Consider the following 22395-nt stretch of genomic DNA (forward strand, 5'->3'; position numbering starts at 1 on the left):
ATGACATTCCAGTATTTTTTTTGTTTACAGCAATTAATTATTCAATGGTATGATTTCAGTTTTTACTTCAAGCCAATCATGAAAGTGAAATTAGTTTAAACATAATAAGCGTTTCAATATAGTTTTCGTCGTTTTAAAACATTTAAGTATTAAATGCTTATTTGACCTTGTTGTTAACATAGTATAGGGGCGTGCTATGGTTTACAAAAGGAAAACAGTTATTTGTCATCTATATCCATAACCATGGTTCACACTTTATAATTAACTGTTAATTATTGAACATTGTTGGTAATATTTTAGCGGAGTTTCATTACCTTTTCATGACAACAAATAACAAAAATCAATTTGTTTTTCGATATATTTATTGTATGATCTTAGCAAACGTCTCGGTGGTCTTTTCGTATGATATTTGATATAAATGCAAAGTGGTCAGTAAAACAAAGAAACATAGACATCCTCCGGAAATTAAATGGATTCCTTAAGCCGTGTACTAGAGTTTCCTGGCTCATAGGGTAATAACGAAAATCACCCATCAAACGGTATACATGTAGATTGCATGCAAGAATTTAAGATGAAGGTTTCTTTGCCTTTTGAACGATTTCGCAAAAATATGCTCTTTACAAGTATGTTTAAATGCAAAACGAATACAAATTTAATGCGGTAATCGAGAATTACATACTTATTAAGTAATCGTTATCGATGACGACCGGTTTTGTTTGCTGTAATTAATCTAGAAATAAAACAGCAAATTCAATGACATACCAGGATAATCTTATTGATTTCTTAACATATCAAAGCTTGGCAGACACACACAAATGCAAAAATATATGTTTCTAACAAAGACTCAAAACAACCATTCTTTTAAAAGCTTGAACAATAATTTAATTGCTCACTCATTGAGATCAATCTTTACCTTTCAATACAACAAAAGCTGAAGTCGTGCATGTACTAGGAGACATTTTTTTTCACTGAAGGTTATAAGTGCTGGTAGTATGTAATTGTGTATTCCATCTGTAAACTGTAGGTGACTTTCATGTTATTTATATATTCATGGAATTGTTTTTTTATGCTGAATAGTAACGTGAAAACGTTTGGTATAGTTGATTAAAAACCCAATGCTTTGCATTGACCTTTCAACGGCGGTGATCCCACTTTTAGACATGTTTTTATTTTACGTCGCGTAGTATTTTTCGTTCTTTCTTGTATAGATTTTCTGTCACGTGCCTTAAATGAAAGGCTATCGTGGGTTAACAATAATCTGTTCGCTGATACTGTCTCTGGCTTTTCATTATTGCAATATATACGAAATAATCTTATCGAAATAAATATAACACCAAGCGCTAGTTCGCAGTTAATAAGGTGTTTTTAGCATAGCACTTAATGGGTTATTATTGACTTATAAATGTATTTTCTATTGAAGTTGCTTGCGTTAATCATTAAAGGTAACAGTTACTGCATATCGATATTTTAACCAGCGCTTCGTAGTGTGAATTAATTTGAATTAAACAAGTAGTCCATACTCAAGCTAATAAGAAAAACATTGGGCATTATTTCCTTTCACAATTTTTATTTTTGTCTCAACAAACATTACATAAAAGTGTACTCATGTTAATACATGTTATTCTTTGTTAATTTATGTGTTTAGACGATGTACTATGTACAAGTCTTGAATAAAATACGCTGTTTCCCACAGCAAAGAATGTCAACCTTCATACAACATGCCAACCTTTTGATGTAATTGGGAGTATCGATTCATTAGTTCGATACTCAAGAAAACCGCTTTTCAAAAAATATTAATTTCCTGAGATTTTATAAAGAAAATAGTCTGAAAATGCCACAATGTAAAATATTATGATTATTGGCATGTTTAACTCCTTACAAAATTAATTTAAATCAACTTAATAACCCGCTTATTGCTATATTCACTTAATCAATATTCCCGTTAATTGCAATAACGAACAACATGAGCATATTCAGCTTATTGTTATGTAATTAAACATGCTGTTGACGAGTATTTGAGCCACATGAAACTCGCTCTGAATGCATCTGCGTAAAATATCATCCCAGATAAGCACGTGCTGTCCGAACAAGCTTATCAGGGACGACACTTTCTGCTTTCATGGAATTTGTTTTATAATGGAAGTCTCTCCAAGCGAAAACCCAATAAACGCGGAAATTGCCGTCCCAGATTGGCCCCTGCGGACCTTACAGTTATACGCTCAGTTTTTTCGGAGCGATGCTAGACTGTCTCGGATGTTTGTATCTGAATATTCTGTGAATGCTCCCAATGACATGACCATTAATGACACCAAGAACCCATACAAAAGGACTTCAAAACAAAAATTCTGGACTAAAAAGTTATACACATAATAAGTAAGTAGAAACAGATTTATGTCTAAACATTGATCTCCATCGAAAAGGTTTGTAGACTTTGCTATGTAAATCGCTTGTTGTCAGCGTACACTAAAGACAGGTGTTGTTTCTCATTTGCCCATTTACGCATAGACTTTAAACAATAATTTCGAGTTTTCCGCAAAACAATCGAAATGATGTAGGATAAACATTGAACTAAAGGTAACAAGACTATTGCCAAGCAATATATTTCCCTACCGGCTCCATAATTGTCATAATTTCTTATTTATTATTTGTTGCCAAAACAAGCAGAATGTTTGACGTAGGAACAAAATGAGATGACGTGCATAATGTCCATATTGCCATCTATCAATTTCATGATAAATATGAGGAACTTTTAAAGCTATCGCAGGTTCCAGAAAATTGTGACAGACTCTCAGACAGACGCACAGAGCGCAAACCATTAATCCCCTCCGGTGATACCGGTAGGGGACAACAATAAAGCATTTTTATATCGAACAAAAGGAAAATATTTCGAAGAGCAATCGCACTTCAGTTGGCATATTGAAACTAATTTGATTGGATATCGTTTACAGACAGTTAAAGTCATGAAATTAATGCATTTATTCTTTATATACATTGGTAGACTCGCAAACATGAAGAAGTATTTCGAACAAGAGATTGCCAAGCAATATGATCCCCTACCGGCGAAACTCCACCATTGTCAGAAAAATTATTATGTATATATGTGTTGCCATGGCAACCAAAATTCTTGACATAGGAACAAAATGAAATGACGTGCATGTCTCCATATTGCCATCCATCTATGTCCAATTTTCTTTAAAAAAAATGAAGAACTTTTAAAGATAACGCAGGATCCAGAAAAGTGCGACGGACTGCCTGACAGACAGACGGAGTGCAAACCATAAGTCCCCTCCGCTTTCACCGGTAGGGGACAATAAACGATCGGAATGCGTGACCTAAAGTTATAAACCATGACGTAATATTGCAATTAATTTCAGAAATAACTAAGAAAATAAATAAAAAAATTGCCTAAATGAAACAGGGCACATATGAAACGCTCAATAACGACCCTATCGGAATGACCTTTAGGCAATATAAAGCAATACAATTATTTCTGGAACTTACAACAGCTTATAGATAAGAACAAAATAATACAAAATAAGATTAATCTAAGAACATTTCAGCCTTTAGAAATATATATTTGCGCCGGTAGGAATAAATTGTTTTATCCAAAGGGTACGTCTTGCGCTAGGTGATTTGGTGGAGAGACATAGCAAATCTGAGGATCGCTGAATATATTTACGACAAGGCCACATTTCTTAAATTGATTGATTATGACATAGTTAAAACTATAGTGTCACCTTACCTCCAATTCAAATAAGAAAACTGACTATTACTTAAATAATTATATTCACTTTATACTGATAATCCAGCTTAGTATTATATTGACTAATAACAACGGCGAAAAATCCCAAACAATCAAAACAGATTCGTTATGCCACAATTACATAAACTCTAAAACAGTATGAAGACACCGTTAACAACTATCACAATTAATTAAATCAAACGGCCAACTAGTTAATTTATGTTTAAAATAAAGCCAACAATATGACGGAGCATGTTAGTAGAAGAAACATACCATCTACGGAAATATTAAGAATCTAACTTACGTCACTAGTTCCTGACCCAAACAGTAGCAGATCAAAAGGTATAGCGGCGACGGTATCTATAAGAAACCACCCCTTCACGTAATTAATTGCAATCTTCTTTTGGTCCATGATGACCTCTCCGTTGTGAAGATAAGACGTGCGAAAGTTGATGAGGATGTCGAGGATAAACATCAGATCAACGATGAGATCGATTATTACAAGAGGACTAGCTTTGGTGGTGTCGGAAGTCTGGGACCTTGTGGCGGCATTTCGGTTGAGTCGCATCGTTGATTCGTCTTCGTTGAGGAGAAACGCCGTTTGGTATGGCGTGAACACAGCTGTGTAGAGGACGAGGATAAGTATCACCCAGTCCCAAACTGCTTTAAATGGACTAAAATGGAAAGTTGTTAAAATATGTGTACAATTACATTTACTTACACGTGTAGCTATATTGTGAGATAAACCTACAAGATATCGTTTACTTGAGGCACAGTATTTGCAAAAATTATGTTGTACATGTATAATCTTGTCCGAAACTGATAAAACGGAATGCTAATTAACCTCGTAATTCTTATTTCAAATTTGCAAAACGAAATGACCATCATTAAGAACCTGTTACGGTGAATGGTCTGAACACCGCCGTGTGTATAGCACCATCAGTAGTTTAAATTAGTCAGGTTATTTAACAATGAGGCTGGATGCTCTGTACAGGAGAGCGATATTCTTCTGTCCTTTAATACAGAATAAGTATGTATATTCGATTGCGATGTATACGAGAATTAATGTTATGGCTACCTTTAGTGTGGGGTGAATTGCTGAGAGCAATTTATACGGGTCTCTGATGTCTACCTAAGTGCAGGATGACAAAGTCTGGCCGAGTGCACTGCGTACGAATCACATGGTCTGCGTGACGATTCAGGCTGAGTGCCATGTTTACGAGAACCAATCCTTTGCCAATCTATATTGCAGGATGGGAGACTAGTTCGATGCGATGTATACAAACACAAATGCTCTACCTTCCTTAGTTCAGGATGAGTGCGGTATTATCGATTCCAAGATGTCTACTCACCTACAGTGCTGAGTGCGCTGTATTCGAGTCATAAAGCCTGCCTACTCATGTTACATGATGTTCATACATGCTGATTGAGATGTATATGAGAAGGAATGCTTTGCTTACCTGTGACGCAGGTTACACAGACTGGCTGAATTTGTTGTATTCGAGTCTCACGGTCTGCCTACATATATTTAATGATGACCATTTAGACCCCGCAGACGCCTACATATAATACATGATGGCCAGTCAGGCAGAGTGCGATGTATACGAGAACGAATGCTTTGCTTACCTATAGTGTAGGATGACAAAGTCTGGCTGAGTGCGCTGTATTCGAGCCCCATGATCCTGAGCCTGCTCGATGGTCGACAGTTCCTCCGATTCCTCCGTGTGAAACTCGCTCTTGGATTCCTGTAATTTACAATAAACAAAGTTTCATATTTGGAAAGACCATTACACGTTACATCAAAGGAAGTGAAATGTTGATTGTTCTCCGTTGGTATTAGCTCTTCGATGTCTGCAAATAATATTAAAATAAACAGTGTAGTATTGTTAAAGTAATGAGAACGGTGAATATTTACGAAAACGACATGACTTAGATAGTTTCTTTAGACAAACTTACCATGCCAATTGTTTATGTATTTTGTTGTTGCATGTACTTGTCGTTTACGTGTTTATTTGACGGGTACAAAAGGGACTGGCATTACAATATGTTCAATATAATTATTACATTATTCTGGTCTTGTTTTCATAAAACAATTAACCATACTGGAAAAGTAGTCCGCCGAAAGGATTATAATCGGACGTCGGATATATATTGCCTTCCAAAAAAGCAGAATTTCCTTCTATAAAATCATTTTATGGCATGGCACTGGAATCGCAACTATATAGGTATGTTTCGTATGTTCGCGAAATTCTCGGGGAACGTTTAAACTTTCAAGATATCTCTTCACTGAAAAATTGATTAAACATTAGCGCATGACAATGACTGGTTAAAACACGCAAATGCAGTGCAATACACGTATTTCTATCAATATCATCGGCCTCTCATAAATAACCCGCGATTCTTGTGGAATTGCGATATTCTTGTGTGTGTGTGTATGTTTATATATAAAATTTCACGCTATGAAAATATATGCACTTGCAGAAGTACATACTCTATTCGTTTAAAATAGAGCTACAGCTGATGGCGCTAAACATTGCCACACGCCGCTGTCACATAAAATACTTGATAAGGATGACTTTCCCTTGTTCTTTTGTCTGTACAATGAGATAGAAAGACCAACGAAACGACACACATACATATCGACAGCCATAAACGCATACCGAAAGCGTAAGAGATAGACAAACATACAGACAGATTCCCATACACACCATTCATTTACGGATAAAAAAATATCACGAAAGTCTACCAGTATATATATGCAAAAAAAGCAAGTTAACACGGCAAAGCACTACCATGATTGAAACATGCGACCATTGATTTTTTTGTATAATCGAATTTCATCAACACATCTAAGTTCTATGCAAATAAATCACTTTTTCACACGATGGTTTTAGCATGTGACGTGTAATTGTCAATAACGCAACAACGTGATCGTAAATAACACCATTTTGAAGTCAGTTTGACATGTTTGCATTTACAAAAAAAAAGAAACACGTTAAAACAAAACGAAAAGCAATGCATCAATATTCGACATCACTGGATGATATTGCAATGCACGACCAGGCAATTTAAATGATTTCAGTGATATTAATGATATTTTCTCCATATCATTTAATTGATTTAATTTGATTAGCATGTGATTTACGAACGTGTTAGTAGTAATAATTAATTGCAGTATGAGCTATATTTCTGTACGTTATGTACTTAACATGATGTACAGTATTATTATTGAAAATACAAAACAGTTCCGACTCTGAGAAATGATCCAACTGGATAAACCAAAATGATACTTGACGATGCGGAATATATATGACATTTAAGCGATACGTGACAAATATATGAGTTTTACAGCAAAATACGTCTTGCACATGGCATCCATATCAAATAAATAGCCACGCTCAACGATATAACGTGAAGAAATCGTGTGGTTTGTTGTTGTCAAACACGCACGTCCATGACGTTTATATTCCTTACTGATGTTCAGACGCAATAAATCAAATAATTTCAAATGCAGTTTGACATAGCATCGGGGAACATAAATTTTAGTGCCTTTGTTATCTTGTGAACACAAATGTAAAAACATGTAGATCTACATATGTTATCTTGTTTGTGTGAGTCGCACTATATTCCCGGGAAAACGAGATGGCATTATAAAGGCCTATAAAGCATACTTTAAATAGCATGTATTCAGTCGTTGACATTCTAATTTCACCGACAAATCCTTTCATGACCAATATATGAAATTATGTCAATTTGAATTATTACAAAATTATCGAGGTTTGTTTTCAAAAGAACATATGTAATTTAAAACGCAATTACCAACTCAAAATCACGAAAATACGTACTTGTGCGTTTTGGATGAACATGATACATTGTTTTTCATGTGAAGGAAACGTTACTTAAAACAATACGTAAGTTTCAAGTTAATCAGCGTAATCCCAAACAGGAAATAAAAACTATCTGAAAGATCTTAAACAACGGAATATATAGTTTTTCATATTTAAACAACAAAATTTCGAATGTTATTCTAAATCATGACTATTTTATTTGTAGCTTATCACTATATATCCAATTTGCTGCTGAAATATCGTCGGATTCTTTAAGTCAGAACAGAATGCCGATATAAAACTGGCAATAACTGAACGATAAAGACCGAGGATTACGACCACCGTAAAAGCGTTTGGAGATATAATTTAATGGATGGCTTTGACGACGGCTGTAAAAGACAGCGAAATCACATATTTGATTGCACTGCGCACTTAGTATTCTACCAGAGTAATTTATGAGCAAACCGAAACGTGTTTTCAGACTGAGAGACGTCTAAGACAGAGAGACGGGCATGCAACAAATAGACCGAGAGACAGACATGCATATATAATCAAAGAAATCGAGAGACGAACATGCATACATAAACAAAGAGATTGAGAGACGAACATGCAAGCATAAACAAATAGATCGAGAGACGGACATGCATGCATAAACAAAGAGATCGAGAGACGGACAGGCATACATAAACAAAGAGATCGAGAGACGGACATGCATGCATAAACAAAGGGATTGAGAGACGGACATGCATGCATAAGCAAAGAGATCGAGAGACGGACATGCATAAATAAACAAAGAGATCGAGAGACGGACATGCCTGCATAAACAAAGAGATCTAGAGACATACATGCAAGCATAAAAAAAAAATCGAGAGACGGACATGCATGCATATACAACGAGATTGAGAGACGGATATGCATACATAAACAAAGAGCTCGAGAGACGGACGTGCAAACATAAACAAAGAGATCGAGAGACGGACATGCATGCATAAATACAGAGATTGAGAGACGGACATGCATACATACACAAAGAGATCGAGAGACGAACATGCATGCATAAACAAAGAGATCGAGAGACGGACATGCATACGTACACAAAGAGATCGAGAGACGGACATGCATACATGAACAGAGACCGAGAGACCGACATGCATACGTGAACTGAGAGACAGAGAGACGGACATGCATACACACACAAAGAGATCAAGAGACGGACATGCATGCATAAACAAAGAAATCGAGAGACGGACATGCATACATGAACAGAGAGATCGAGAGACGGACATGCATACATACACAAAGAGATCGAGAGACGGACATGCATACATGAACAGAGACCGAGAGACCGACATGCATACGTGAACTGAGAGACAGAGAGACGGACATGCATACATGAACAGAGACCGAGAGACCGACATGCATACGTGAACTGAGAGACAGAGAGACGGACATGCGTACATGAACAGAGTGATCGAGAGACGGACATGTATACATGAACAGAGAGACCGAGAGACGGACATGCATACATGAACAGAGACCGAGAGACCGACATTCATACGTGAACTGAGAGACAGAGAGACGGACATGCATACATGAACAGAGACCGAGAGATCGACATGCATACGTGAACTGAGAGACCGAGAGACGGACATGCATACCTGAACAGAGAGACCGAGAGAAAGACATGCATACATGAACAGAGAGACCAAGAGACGGACATGCATACCTGAACAGAGAGATCGAGAGACGGACATGCATACATTAACAGAGAGACCGAGAGACGGACATGCATACATGAACAGAGAGGCCGAGATACGGACATGCATGTGATTGAATGAGTAGCACTTTATTGGAGTTTTCCTTTGATAAGCTCATTTGGGTAAGAGAATAGTCTTGAAAAGCTCAGGTGGTAAATTACTGTTTTGATCAGCTCAGTTCATTTAACACGTTTTCGTCATAAGTTCTTTTCGGCAAAGTGAATTAATTGATAAACTCAGTTGGAAAATTTCCTGTCTTGATAAACGTATTTGGTACACGTCATAAGCTCTATTAAAAAGTTTATATTTTGATTAACTAAGTCACAGGCAGCAGTATCATAAATTTGCCCCCCCCCCCGGGACCCTACCCCCACCCCCCCCCCCCCCCCGAGCTTACCCCAGGGGTTCCAGATTGTTGAATGTACACCTATTGTGTATGGTTTGACTTTTCAACAACGAATATTCACACAATTACACAGTTTGAAAAAATAACCCTCGTACAGGTATTATATATACACAAGGTATGAAACGCACTATATGCCTATTGCTGAAAGATTGTGGAACACTGAACGTGACCTTTTTTATCGAAAACACACATGTTCCCATGCAGTTGCCGACTAAATCCATCTGGATTCGTTAAAAGACAGTAAAAGAAACGAGATTACACTACTAACCGATTTCCTGCTCGGCTAATAACTTTAATATTCACTTAAATTCGACTTTCTCGCTACATGTCTGTGTTTTGCTGTCATATTTTGTCGATCGAACACTCGGTTCTTAAACGCCATATCATTGGCCAACACAATGACAACAACCTACCAGATGACGCGTTATAAAATTAAAATGGTGTACATGTGTAGATGTAACACCCAGTGACATATAGCAAGAAAGTCAAATTTAATTGAATTTTAAAGTTATTAGCCGAGCAGGAGATCGGTTAGTTGTGTAATCACGTTGCTTTTACTGTCTTTTAAAGAATCCAGTTGGATTTAGTCGGCAACTTCATGGGAACATGTGTGTTTTCGATGAAAAAGGTCACGTCCAGTGTTCCACAATCTTTCAGCAATAGGCATATAGTGCGTTTCATACCTTGTGTATATATAATACCTATACGAGGGTTATTTTTTCAAACTGTGTATTTTTGTCAATAATCGTTGTTGAAAAGTCAAACCATACACAATAGGTGTACATTTAACAATCTGGAACCCCTGGGGTAAGCTCGGGGGAGGGGGGGGGGTAGGGTCCCGGGGGGGGGGCAAATTTATGATACTGCTGCCTGTGAACTAAGTTGGTTTATATGCTGGTTTGATGAGTTGTGAAATTGAACAACCAAATCGTCGCGACACTTTACGCTGCTTTATTGACAGTCTTAATGGAAAGAGCACCCACAGGACTCATACATAGCTAACATATGTTTATGCCCTTTTTGTAAGATTTATATCAATATATAGGACAGACTATCGAAAACTAGTTCGGGGCTTTAACTACGCATATAAGCAAAGGTTACAATATTGGACTTTATTTGTGTACAAGTACGGTAAAATTAAACGTGTTCATGCTATACACAAATTTTATACAGTACATGCATGTCTTAACATCTGTAATTTACTATACGGTAATTTTGAAGACCGTTACATTTGTATATATGTGTTAGCATTCATGAAAGTTATACTTTCTTCGTGTACAAATATATCCAGAAGATCGGCATTCTAGCGTCACGATATTGCAACTACTGTGCGTTTACGTCACCAAATTGTTGCAACCATAGTTTTTTTTTTATTGTTTATGCATTCTAGTTAAGAAGGCATTTGACGCAACAAATATTGTTAATGTCTATTCATATACAATGAAACAACAATCTACAAGTGATCAAACAAATAGAAAAGCGATCGGTTCATACACTGATTTTTTACCAATTATTTAGAGGAATAAGATATCTGTATTTCATTATTCACCAAAAGGCGGCATTTTAAAGTTCACTATCAATACTTAATGTATGTTTGATTACAGAAACTAATTCGCTTAAAGTACAATTGACAATTTTAGAGGAATGATCAGCTGAACGAAAACTAAGTAGATGAATGTAGGGTAATGTGAAACATTTATGACACAAACGATTAAGCTGATGGTATTGAAAGCATGCTCTAAATTTGTAAACATAAATATACGGCAATTAACGATTTACATATTTTTGTTTAAAAAAGAAGCAGAAACGTTAAAACCATAAAATAATTTTATTATTTGTAAATAAATACAGCTTTTAAAAGTTACGTTAGGGAAAAACTCAGATCAAATTCTGCTTTCTTCTCGTTGTCCTGTGCCAAAGGGTATACATAATTGTTCAGTCAATATCAAACGATTTGAGTTGTTTTAATACTAATGTCAATTAGTTGTACTTAGCTCTTATATAAAAACTTGACTGAGGCCTAAGTTGATTTAAAATTAATATATAGTTGAACCTAACCTATTCTGAACATCCAATCATTCACTTGCCCTCCATGTTGTTTGTGGAGTATTTCACTTATCAAATCTAAGATGGGCAATAACATAAACGGCATAAGGGTTACACCTCATCTGATTCATACGAAATGATAATGAATACTCTGATCTTAATAAGTCACTTAAATGCTAGTATTTGTCATACAATTTTCTCGAATGATACGAAATGCGATAAATAAAGGACGCTGTTCATATTCGTCAAATCTTGTGCGACACATTATGCTGTGAAAGCAACTGTCTAAAAAGGACTCCGCGGGGGAACCAGAATGGCAGCTTCCTTGTTTTGTTGTATTTTATCCAGATCACGGCAGGAAACATCGGCTGCCTGTGATCATGTAATGTAGACAATTATTATCTACGCATTCGAAACGTCAATTTTATTTGCATATTACGTGTTATGATCGTATGAGTTTAATTTACGACGGCACTATATACTTTTGTAAAGTTTGGCGATCCTGTTATGTTTTATATATCGGGGAACACGCTAAATCATTTAGACTTTAAATATATTACTAACGCCATTTTATAGCTTATATATTTATATGTATGGTACCTATGTGAATGACTGTTTGTTGAAACAATTACAATAAGTGTTACTTTACCTTTTACGATGTTGAACTTTGGACACAAAACAGGTAAAGAAAATACACGGAGACGCGATATTAAATTTCGTTGGCTTAATTGGGATCTTGATAAACTTTTTTAATTGTATAAAGTTTCAAATCAAGAACAATCCCATTTATAATAAATGTTGAACCGTCAATCATTTAACACGGTTAGTTTTATAAGAGATGTTTTGTATGGATATATAGGTTAAACGACTTTAAAAATAACAGACACAATATCATTAAATGTGAAAATAATACATGTCCTATTAAAATCAATGACAATACATGTTTATGATTTGAGAAAATTTGGACACAATTACATGCTGTGTGAATATTCTAGTTTAAATTAATAACTATTTTAGCAGCACAATACACGAAATAGCACTGGCTTAAATCAAGCAGTAAACGTAGACCCCTTGAAAACATTCAAGTCACAAACTTAAAAAAAAACACACCCAGTATTTTCAAATACTGTCAGTTGGGGATAAGTCAATATGATTATGTGCAAATCAAATATAAGTAATACACATACAAACTTATGTTAATATATCGAATAATTGTGTATACATGTTTGTACAGAACAACCATAGGGAAATAATTTCGAAATTCATTGAAAAAAATGAGAAGATAAATAGTCAGTAAAATGGATCTAAATAATAGTCGTCCTTTACGAATAATGACATTTGTTATTTTATTTTGGCACGAGAATCACTGCAAAGATAATATGGGTTTTGCAGTACAGTTGAAAGGTTTCGCGACTTCTGAATCGCGTGCGTATTATTTTAAAGGAACTTGTTTACACATTGTCCTATTTCTACAAAAATAAGGAATTGAATATACAAAAAACCTTACACCACTAAAACAAGTGGGATTTCGGATTTGGAGGGTAATGTAAACGCCATATTATAAACGATTTGCTCAATTATCTTTGACAAACATTTTCCTATTTTTCAAATTTCGAATGAGATTTCTCATAAACAAACATGTAATTTTAAGAAATTTCTCTGTAAAATAATCTCAAACCATAAAGATTGGTTCCTAAAGTGTTGCTATAGACCAATATTTTACTTACCGGTAAAATAAAATTTGAAAATCAAGTGTGCGTAATTAACGTCACAAAGATATGCCGTATTGCAAAATAGCAATATCATGCGCCAGTGCTTCGCATTGCACTTATCGATGACTTTGCAATTTTTAGACCAATACTAATCTTAGCTTTGCAGATGCAAATAACATTATTAGTTGCATTTAAAAAAAGTGGACTTTCGACAAAAATGTTAATCAGATCTTCATGGCAGAATGTGTATGCAATTTGATCCGAGTTTGTTTATGTTTATGAATAACCTGCTTAAGATATTCATCGTAGTAATTGCATTAAATTTGAACATCCATATATAGTATATGCTTTTGATAATTTCTACTAAGGAAATAGTTTAACATTTAGAGTGGAATAATGGAAACAAAACGAAGCTGACTATGCAAATAATAGACACATCCCCCACGAAAATTGGAACCTGATGGAAAAGGGCCGTAAACGAAGTACTTTTACACTTACCGTGTTAAAAGGTTTGTTCCTTTGCTCCGATACTACAACATTAAAATTGCTTGTTGATTTTAACCACACGGCCATTCTATGGCCCAGTAAAACGCTAGGAAGTCGTAAAGAAGTATCGGTAAAGTAACGGCAAGTTCAGTAAGATGCTATGAAACTGCAAAGGTTGTTATTAGTTTATACATTCAACATATTTATCGCACTTCCGCTGTTTTTGAATGTAAGGTTCTTTTAAAACCGTATTAATATTTACATTTAGTAATGCACATGCGGACCAAAAATAGAAATACACGCAATGTTTCTGTCCAAGTTAAGAATATCTTCAAACATTTTAGATTTCAAAATAGTTGGAACAAACTATCAACAACACGCGTGTTTTGTATATATGAACAGGTATGAACCGTTTTAACCTATGCGAAACAACATTTTATGATACATTTTCAGAATGAGTGAAAAAGAAACAACGTAAGTCCACGTGGAAATAAAACGTCTAATTAGTTAACAGCATGTACTATAATATAATAAAATGAAATAAGTAATCCAATAACACCAAATTATTAATATATTCACATCGATTTGTTAGAAGCAGAATAGCCCATTGACACATGTGTTACATGACGTTTTTGTATATTTTTTAAATAAACGTAGTAGTAGAATAACATGTGAACTCCTCTTATACATATTGATTTGTTATCATAAGTCTTCAAAACATGCGGCAATAAAATTCGTATACCTTAACATTAATTCATAAAATATTATTAAACGAGTAATATGTATCACTTCTCCTCCGTATGATCCAGTATTACATGTATACATAATCATCCAGTATTTCAACAATTAAAAACACAGCAATCGTTTTAATGAATTCAAAAAGGCATTTTCCACAGATGGCGTCGATATTTTGACAAACTCGCTTAGATTTATCACATATCTAAACCAAAGGAATAGCCATAATACCGATACACATTTGCATCAACCCTTTGCATGCTGGAAAATTTGTCGTCTGCTAAATGTCGTCTGCTGAATTTCTAACATTAGCATTTTCTTCGATTTTTTTCAAAGAATACTATCAGAATAGCAAACAGTTTTGATCCTGATGAGACGCCACGTTTTGTGGCGTCTCATCTGGATCCAAACTGTTTGCAAAGGCCTTCAAAATTCGGTTCCAGCACTGTAAGGGTTAAAAAGTATCGCAGTGACCAGAGTTACAAGGGAAAATCTTGTGCGGATTATAAATTGGATGTAGCCGCTCGCTTTGGTTTTGTTAGAATCCTGGATTCATATCTGTTAATCCTAGTTATAAATAAGAACGCTCATAAAATCGTTTCGTAGCGTATAATGTTATACTTAGCGTAAGCACCTACATGTTCGATATGTTTTATTATTTAGATCAATATCTATAAACGCAATCACTGCAGTTGTAAACCATGATTGTATTTTGTACTTTTGAATAAAGGAGTAAAATATAATATTGCCTGTCATTGTACTTCCTTTTCTGAATTAAATACATGTATAGCGCATCTTATTGGCCAGTAAAACTCAGATTATAATGAAAATCATGATTTTAACAGTCGAAAGCCGATGTGATTGAAAATCCATTTTTTGCAATATTTCGAATGTATAATGTTGGCCTGATGTAAAAAAACACAAACAACAGTCTGCTGTTGATGGGGTTTTAAACCAGGTCAACATAATAAGTCTACGTGTTGAATTGAGTACAACATGGTCGGGACCAACCATATATTCTGTGCTCTTTAAAATGAATAACGATAACAAACACCACAAATGACAAGTCTTTCTACCTTTCATTGAACACGATAAAGTATGATGCAACTATTTGAAAGCTAACATGCAACAAATATTTACAAATGTGTAGTACGGGCATACATGTGCATCATACTTTCATGGGTTCAATGAACGGTAGAAATACTTGTAAATTTCTTGTTTGTTATTGTTGCACTGATTGCTAATCCTTCAGAGTGCATTGAGTATAACATGGTCGGAACGAATTATATATTCTGTTGTCATGACAGTGTATAAAATGAGACTTCTTGTTGGCAGAATTCGTTTTCATTAATATTGTGGAACTGACTAATCTTGTACAGTAATCTTACGAATTAAGTCTGGGAAGTAACGATTATTTTAGCGGATAATAGGAAATATGACACAGCAAAAACTGTAACTGTTTTGAAAGAGAGTCGTTTTATGCATTTGATAAAAATGAAAATGAAATGAGTGTCTCATAAAAGTAACTTTGCTACCCTTTTCTCCCACAGCCTTCTTGAGTTAACTTGGGTTTCGACGATGAATCGAGAGTTTCATAGGCGAAGTAGCATATGAAATAGAAATCGATGTTAAAACACAATCCCACGACGACACTCACCCTTACGTAAAATAAGTAATACCTATTTCATTAATACATAGCGTAGAAACAGTCTTGGTCTACGTTCTTGTAGAAGCGATTTAGCTCACGCTGTTGATGCAATTGGTGCTAATATAGTGTAAAAGTTATGGATTGTTCGCTCAGATGTCATACCATGTAAATTTCAACATTTGGGCATTGGTGGTTCCAGCAATACTTTAGTCTCATATAACTACGTAATAATATACATATGATCTACATGTGATGTATGATACATACAAGTATGATTAAACTTTGCAGAGAACATCGATTGACATAATTGCTAACTAGCACTGCTTATACATACATATTACGCACAAAAACACCACATTCCAAGACTTATGTTGAGGTTTATTATTAACAATTAATTTCCCAGTGGCAACGGTCACTGCATGTAAAATACAAAGGATCCTGAAGGAAAAATATAATTTTTTAAATTTTGTTTTGTGATTCTCTGACCAGATAATAATAGACATATGTTTGAATAAGAAATCGAAATCATTGTTCATTCCATACGTTCCAAGAGTTTCGTACCGCTAGAGGGCGGTTTAATTCTAAACAATATCAAGTGAGTTGAATTATCGTCGTTATTGGAAACTCAATGATCCTTGGAGTTTTCGTTTATTTACATGATATGAAAATAAAAATGACACAACTATGCACCGTCATTTAAAACAAAGAAAACCTGACTTAATTATGCCAATAGTTAATATTTGAGAAACGTAAGTGCATTACAGCACTGACTTTGATTGTACCTTGATTATATGAGCTCTAATAAAGGGCTATCAACTAATTCAGAACGAGTCAAATTCCGGGCTAATTGGACTTGTAACAAGTGCGTAAAGTGAAGTCTCAGATTAGTGTTGCAGTCCGCAAAGGCTTATCAAAGACGACACTATCAGATTTTATGTTCTTTGTTCGTTTAAAGATACCCTCTCCCAAACGAAAATTCAGATAAGGTAGAGAGTATTGTCCCTGATCAGTTTGTGCTGTCTTCACAGGCTGACCTAGGACAAGACTAAGCTGACATGCATTAAGCCCGGCTTTGATAGAGCGCGACTAAAATGATATTTTTTATTATTAACCAAGCTAGCTTGAATAACGTCTGAAGACGACCAATCAATGTTTGAATTATGTCAACGTTTAATTTGAGATATTGTATTAAATGCTTCGTGAACTTAAATGGTAAGTAAATTTTATCATCATACATAAATACTAAAAATTAATATTGATCCCATAAAGGGTTACAAAACATTTATTCTATAAACGCACTTGCCATCGACTTTGATGCATACAATACAAAGTGCACACGCATTTGTTGAGATGTGCGTCTTTAACAATGTCTTTTTATTTTATACATTGTCGAAAAGATACTATATAATCAGACGTTGGTTGATTTTTCGACTGGCTGGTCAATCTTGCAACAATAAATTATTAAATTGATTCGAATCAATAGTGTTGAGATTGTGTTATGTTGGGGGTGTATTTATTCAAATGCTTACGTCGTTTGAAACTAGAAAATGTATCAAATAGAATGTTTAAAACTTACCGGGTCGTAAGGTTTGCTCGCTTTTTCCGAATCTTTCACTTCGTGCACATCGTAAATGGGCTTCAGCCATACGGCCATGTTATGGTTTGATGTGTCACACATCCGTTTTATCAGCATTGACTTTGCATTTATGCTTAATGTTCAAATTATTATGCGCAGTCAATAACTGTCTTACAAGTCATACGCCGATATATATTCATTCATTAAGAAATCTCATAGCTACCAATGGATCAGACTCAAAACTCAACGAATTTCGACGAACTTTAAACTGTTTATATCGCTTTCGAATAACGAATTCATCAGTGAAATTATATATAACTTTTTGTTTTACATCCGCTATTGGCATATTTTTAAATGGATGGAACTGTCGTATATCGCAATTTATTGAACACAATGTGACTTGAAAGGGTTATCAGAAATTTGTTTTTATTCTCCTCGATCGCTTAATGTATTTTCCTCGTTTTTACTTGTAATATTTTGTCTATGTATCTACATCTTATTGGATCATGTACGTGACGAATTACATAATATGATATGTGTATGAATATTTTAATTTATAGAAACTTGTCGAATGTATGTTTTATAATAACGCAATCAATATTTGCGTGTTAAAGTTCTTTTTTTTTTTTTAAATACTCATCGCTTACGTGCACGTTGGGATTTAAAATTGTTTGCGTTCAACTTGTTGGATGCCTATTTACACTCATACATTTTAAATGTCAACTGTACTTACGTCCGTTATTTTTCTACTGACAATTTTCAATATATTTATGCATGTTTTCACTTACTTATAATAGTATCCAATTTGTGCATTGTTTTGCAAATTCATTTTCAATATCCATCATGTGCAAGTATGTTTCCATATATTTAATTGCATTACCGTCCAACATAAGCATGCATTTATTTTAACACTGATAATTTAAGAACCCAACAATACAGGCATTAATGCATGTTTAAACTTATAATTTCTGAAACGCAAACCAGACGTATTTAAGAATGTTTACATTTATAATTTCAGAAACAACCAAGAGATCTTCTCCTTGATCTCACTGACACACGCTCATGACAACACCAAATAAATCTAGACTCAAGGAAAAAGAATACCGATACAGTTGTTCATGTGAAGAGACCGAAGTAGGACAGTTATATTACAGTGATTGTCCCCGGTGGTTTATGTATTGGTTGTTATGTGTTCGTTCTTTTTTGTTGGACTAAAATACAATTGTTATCTCGTTATATACCTCCGTGTAATAAAAATACGCACAACATCAACTTCAATTAACGTAAAAACATTACCCATTCCAATGTCCTGGCTCTGTCATAGAAATATAGGCTGCTATACCAATGGTACCTGCTGTGCTTACATGAAAATGATTTTAACTGTTACACAAATGCTGCATTATTAAGTTATGTTTATAAAGTTATAACATTACAACATTCTTTCCATAACTACATATGATATTGTCCTAAATCGATTTGGTTAAAAAAAACTTTTAATGTGATTCTTTCGTGTACTAACCTTATTGACAAACAATTTTGTATTCAACATTTAAAACAGCAATTCCAACAAATTTGCCAAAATGTAATCTGAACATTTTATGTAGATTTTCGATTTAGGAACCGAATCAAGGCAGAATAATCCCGGTTGCAGTGATCATTATATCAGGAGGGATAATGCATCGTTACTCGCTAATGACGGAAATGTAAAAGGCTATTGAACGTTAAAATAATGATTGAACAGAAGAAGCAATAGCAACTTAAAGCACTTGAGGAATACGGGCTTTGACTGTGCTGGCAATATCCATTGTGTAAAACGGCAACCATCATGTGGAGGAGTTTATGTACATCAAACTATTTTAGCTTATGTATAGCATTAGTGTTCATGATTTAGCACCAATTTGGAAACACAAGTTTTGAATCCCGTTGGAGATATATCTAAAAGCCACTTTTATGATTTAATATCTTGCTTTCGCATTAACAGGAACAATAAAGAAAATAGTATTTACTTGCAAAAATAGCTCTACCACATGTGCAAACGGAGAGTCTTATTTCAACCATACTTTTTATTTGATTTGTCTCAGAAATCATATGACGGATGGAATGTAATCGATTTATTACAAAAGTAAATCCATTATAATCGTATATGAGGGCCATCATAATCTACTACACATGATCATTGATGGAAGTTTAATGTGAGTTTTCAACAGGGGAACGGCATTTAAATGTCATAATAGGCAACATTATAAAATACATAAGAAAATTATAAAGAGAACCTCCATATTGATGCAACTATTATGTAATACAATTAACGTAGCATTTTAAAAGTTTACTAAGTAAATGTAAATATAATATAATTTAAACACACTTTACTCAACATGTCTAAATAGAGGAAAAATGTCTTCAAGAACATTTCATTCATAAACGCTCAAATGCCTAATAAGCTTTATATGTATCTAATATCAGTTAGTTACCGCAGCGTTAGTAAGCGTCATTCGTACCAAAAGCTCCAATGGCAGATTTTGAACAACATCACTCTTTCTTAGCCATACATCCATTATGTTCTCGCTATTTCTCCATTCATGAAACATCAATAATCTCCATTTAATATGTTTATTACAGTCAATAAATCAATTGTTTACACGAATATGCATGGGGAAACAGTATTATCTATTACCAATGCATAGATTACGGTCCTTATTTTATCCATCATCAAGTTCCAAATTGTTTAAATTCGGGAGTGTAAAATAATAAGGCATATACTATATTACATATAAACAAAATATAAAACGCATAATTATTTATTGTGCAAATTATTGAATTATTATTCCTTCTCTCATATCAATTGTATAATTCAGCTTCTATCTATTTGTGTCTTTCATTACAAATGCCGCTTGTATACGAAATAATATTATTTATTTATTCTGCACTTTATTTTCGTGAAAATCAAATAAATGAAGCGACCTTAGTTTGAATTTCGTTATCCATCATACGGCCTGATTAATCTATTTTAATATTTCGAGCGAAACGAACATGACTTGGTTCAATTTTCAGTACAACTGTTATCTTAAGCATCAACCAATATTTTGTCAAACACACATTCCAGACTCGTAGGGATTTCATTCACCGATACGAATTGTTATGAGAAATAACTGTCATGTCCCTGCGTCGACATATCTTCTGGGACAGTGCTTATTAGTTTTTTTTATAAAGAAACTTCGCTGCTGATTTCTATTTTGTTTTATTATCAGCTTTATTTGCACCAACAATGGCATCATTAACATCATTATTGAATAAATTATGTAAAACTAACACTCAAAGAATTTCGACAACGACAATTAATTTATTGGTGAATACAAAAATATCGAATAGAACAATAAAGAAAAAAATATTTACTGTAGTGAAAAACAGTGAACATGAAAGACAATATGTATCCATTAATTAAATCGGTCTACATGTCAATTATTTTCTCGAAGAACGCTAATGCGTGAATAATAATCACACACACACACCGGTTTCTAGCAAATCTATACAATAAAGGCTACGCTTCTCTTAAAAATAGTTTGTTGTTTTAAACCTTATTGCTGATGAACAACACACCATCACCAATTTTTTTAATTTAAATACGTGGTCACTGTCTTCGAACGGTAAGCTCAAACCTAGGATTAAAACTGTTTTGAAATGTCCTTAAACTCGATTATAGGCCAACTATTTTTACCTATGAATAATGTTTTTCATAGCTACAAACGCATGTACATTTTGTTTCCCTTTACCTTACTTAAACGTTATCTTACCTATTTTAAATATTTTAGTAACGTTTGATCCATCACTTAGTAAAAGCTTACATGTGCAATGGTCCCCGAACACTTATTTTAAGCTGATTCGCAAAATAGGTATGTCTTATAATATAGATAATGTTGTATGCTATGGATTACGATGAGCTGTGCTATGCGTAATAAAATATTTGTTCTGTTTAAACAATATATATTTGTGTCGGAATAACACAATTGAATGTAAAGTGAATCAGTCAAGTAAGATGTTTTTCTACGACACAAGAACGCACAAATAGTCTAAAATAAATTGGTTTTAATCAAGTATACACAGAAGAATTTGTTTAGCCTTAAGGTGTCAAAGAGACTATTAAAACGCATAAAATATGTATAATAAATTAAGTTTTGTTTATCTAACTACTGCGTCATAAAGTTCTTTTTTCTAACTACTGCGTCATACAGTTCTTTTTCCTAACTACTGCGTCATTAAATTATTTTTTTCTAACTACTGCGTCATTAAGTGTTGTTTTTCAATTTAACAGGATGAAATCATTTTCTTGGCATTTAGCGACCAAATGCGTCACAAAAATATTTCAACATTTGTTCGTTTCAATGATTTGATGATGTTGTTCAATACTGCATCGATATTTCATTGACTTCTTTTGATAAGCTGCACACATGAAAATATTCCCA

At 34.2% G+C, this 22395-nt stretch overlaps 1 protein-coding gene across 1 annotated transcript in view; it reads right to left on the bottom strand.

Annotated features, from left to right (window-relative positions):
* Window positions 1-22395, bottom strand: part of LOC127868966 (potassium voltage-gated channel subfamily H member 7-like) — a 68253-nt gene that overhangs the window by 39601 nt on the left and 6257 nt on the right. Inside the window, exons 2-3 of the mRNA XM_052411181.1 lie at window positions 5369-5487; window positions 4047-4416 (exon numbers count right to left, since the gene is read on the bottom strand). Of these exons, the coding sequence (XP_052267141.1) occupies window positions 4047-4416; window positions 5369-5487 (489 nt within the window). The remainder of the gene's footprint in view (window positions 1-4046; window positions 4417-5368; window positions 5488-22395) is intronic.

The sequence above is a fragment of the Dreissena polymorpha genome, chromosome 2, assembly GCF_020536995.1.
Source record: "Dreissena polymorpha isolate Duluth1 chromosome 2, UMN_Dpol_1.0, whole genome shotgun sequence".
In the NCBI taxonomy this organism is placed as follows: Eukaryota; Metazoa; Mollusca; class Bivalvia; order Myida; family Dreissenidae; genus Dreissena; species Dreissena polymorpha.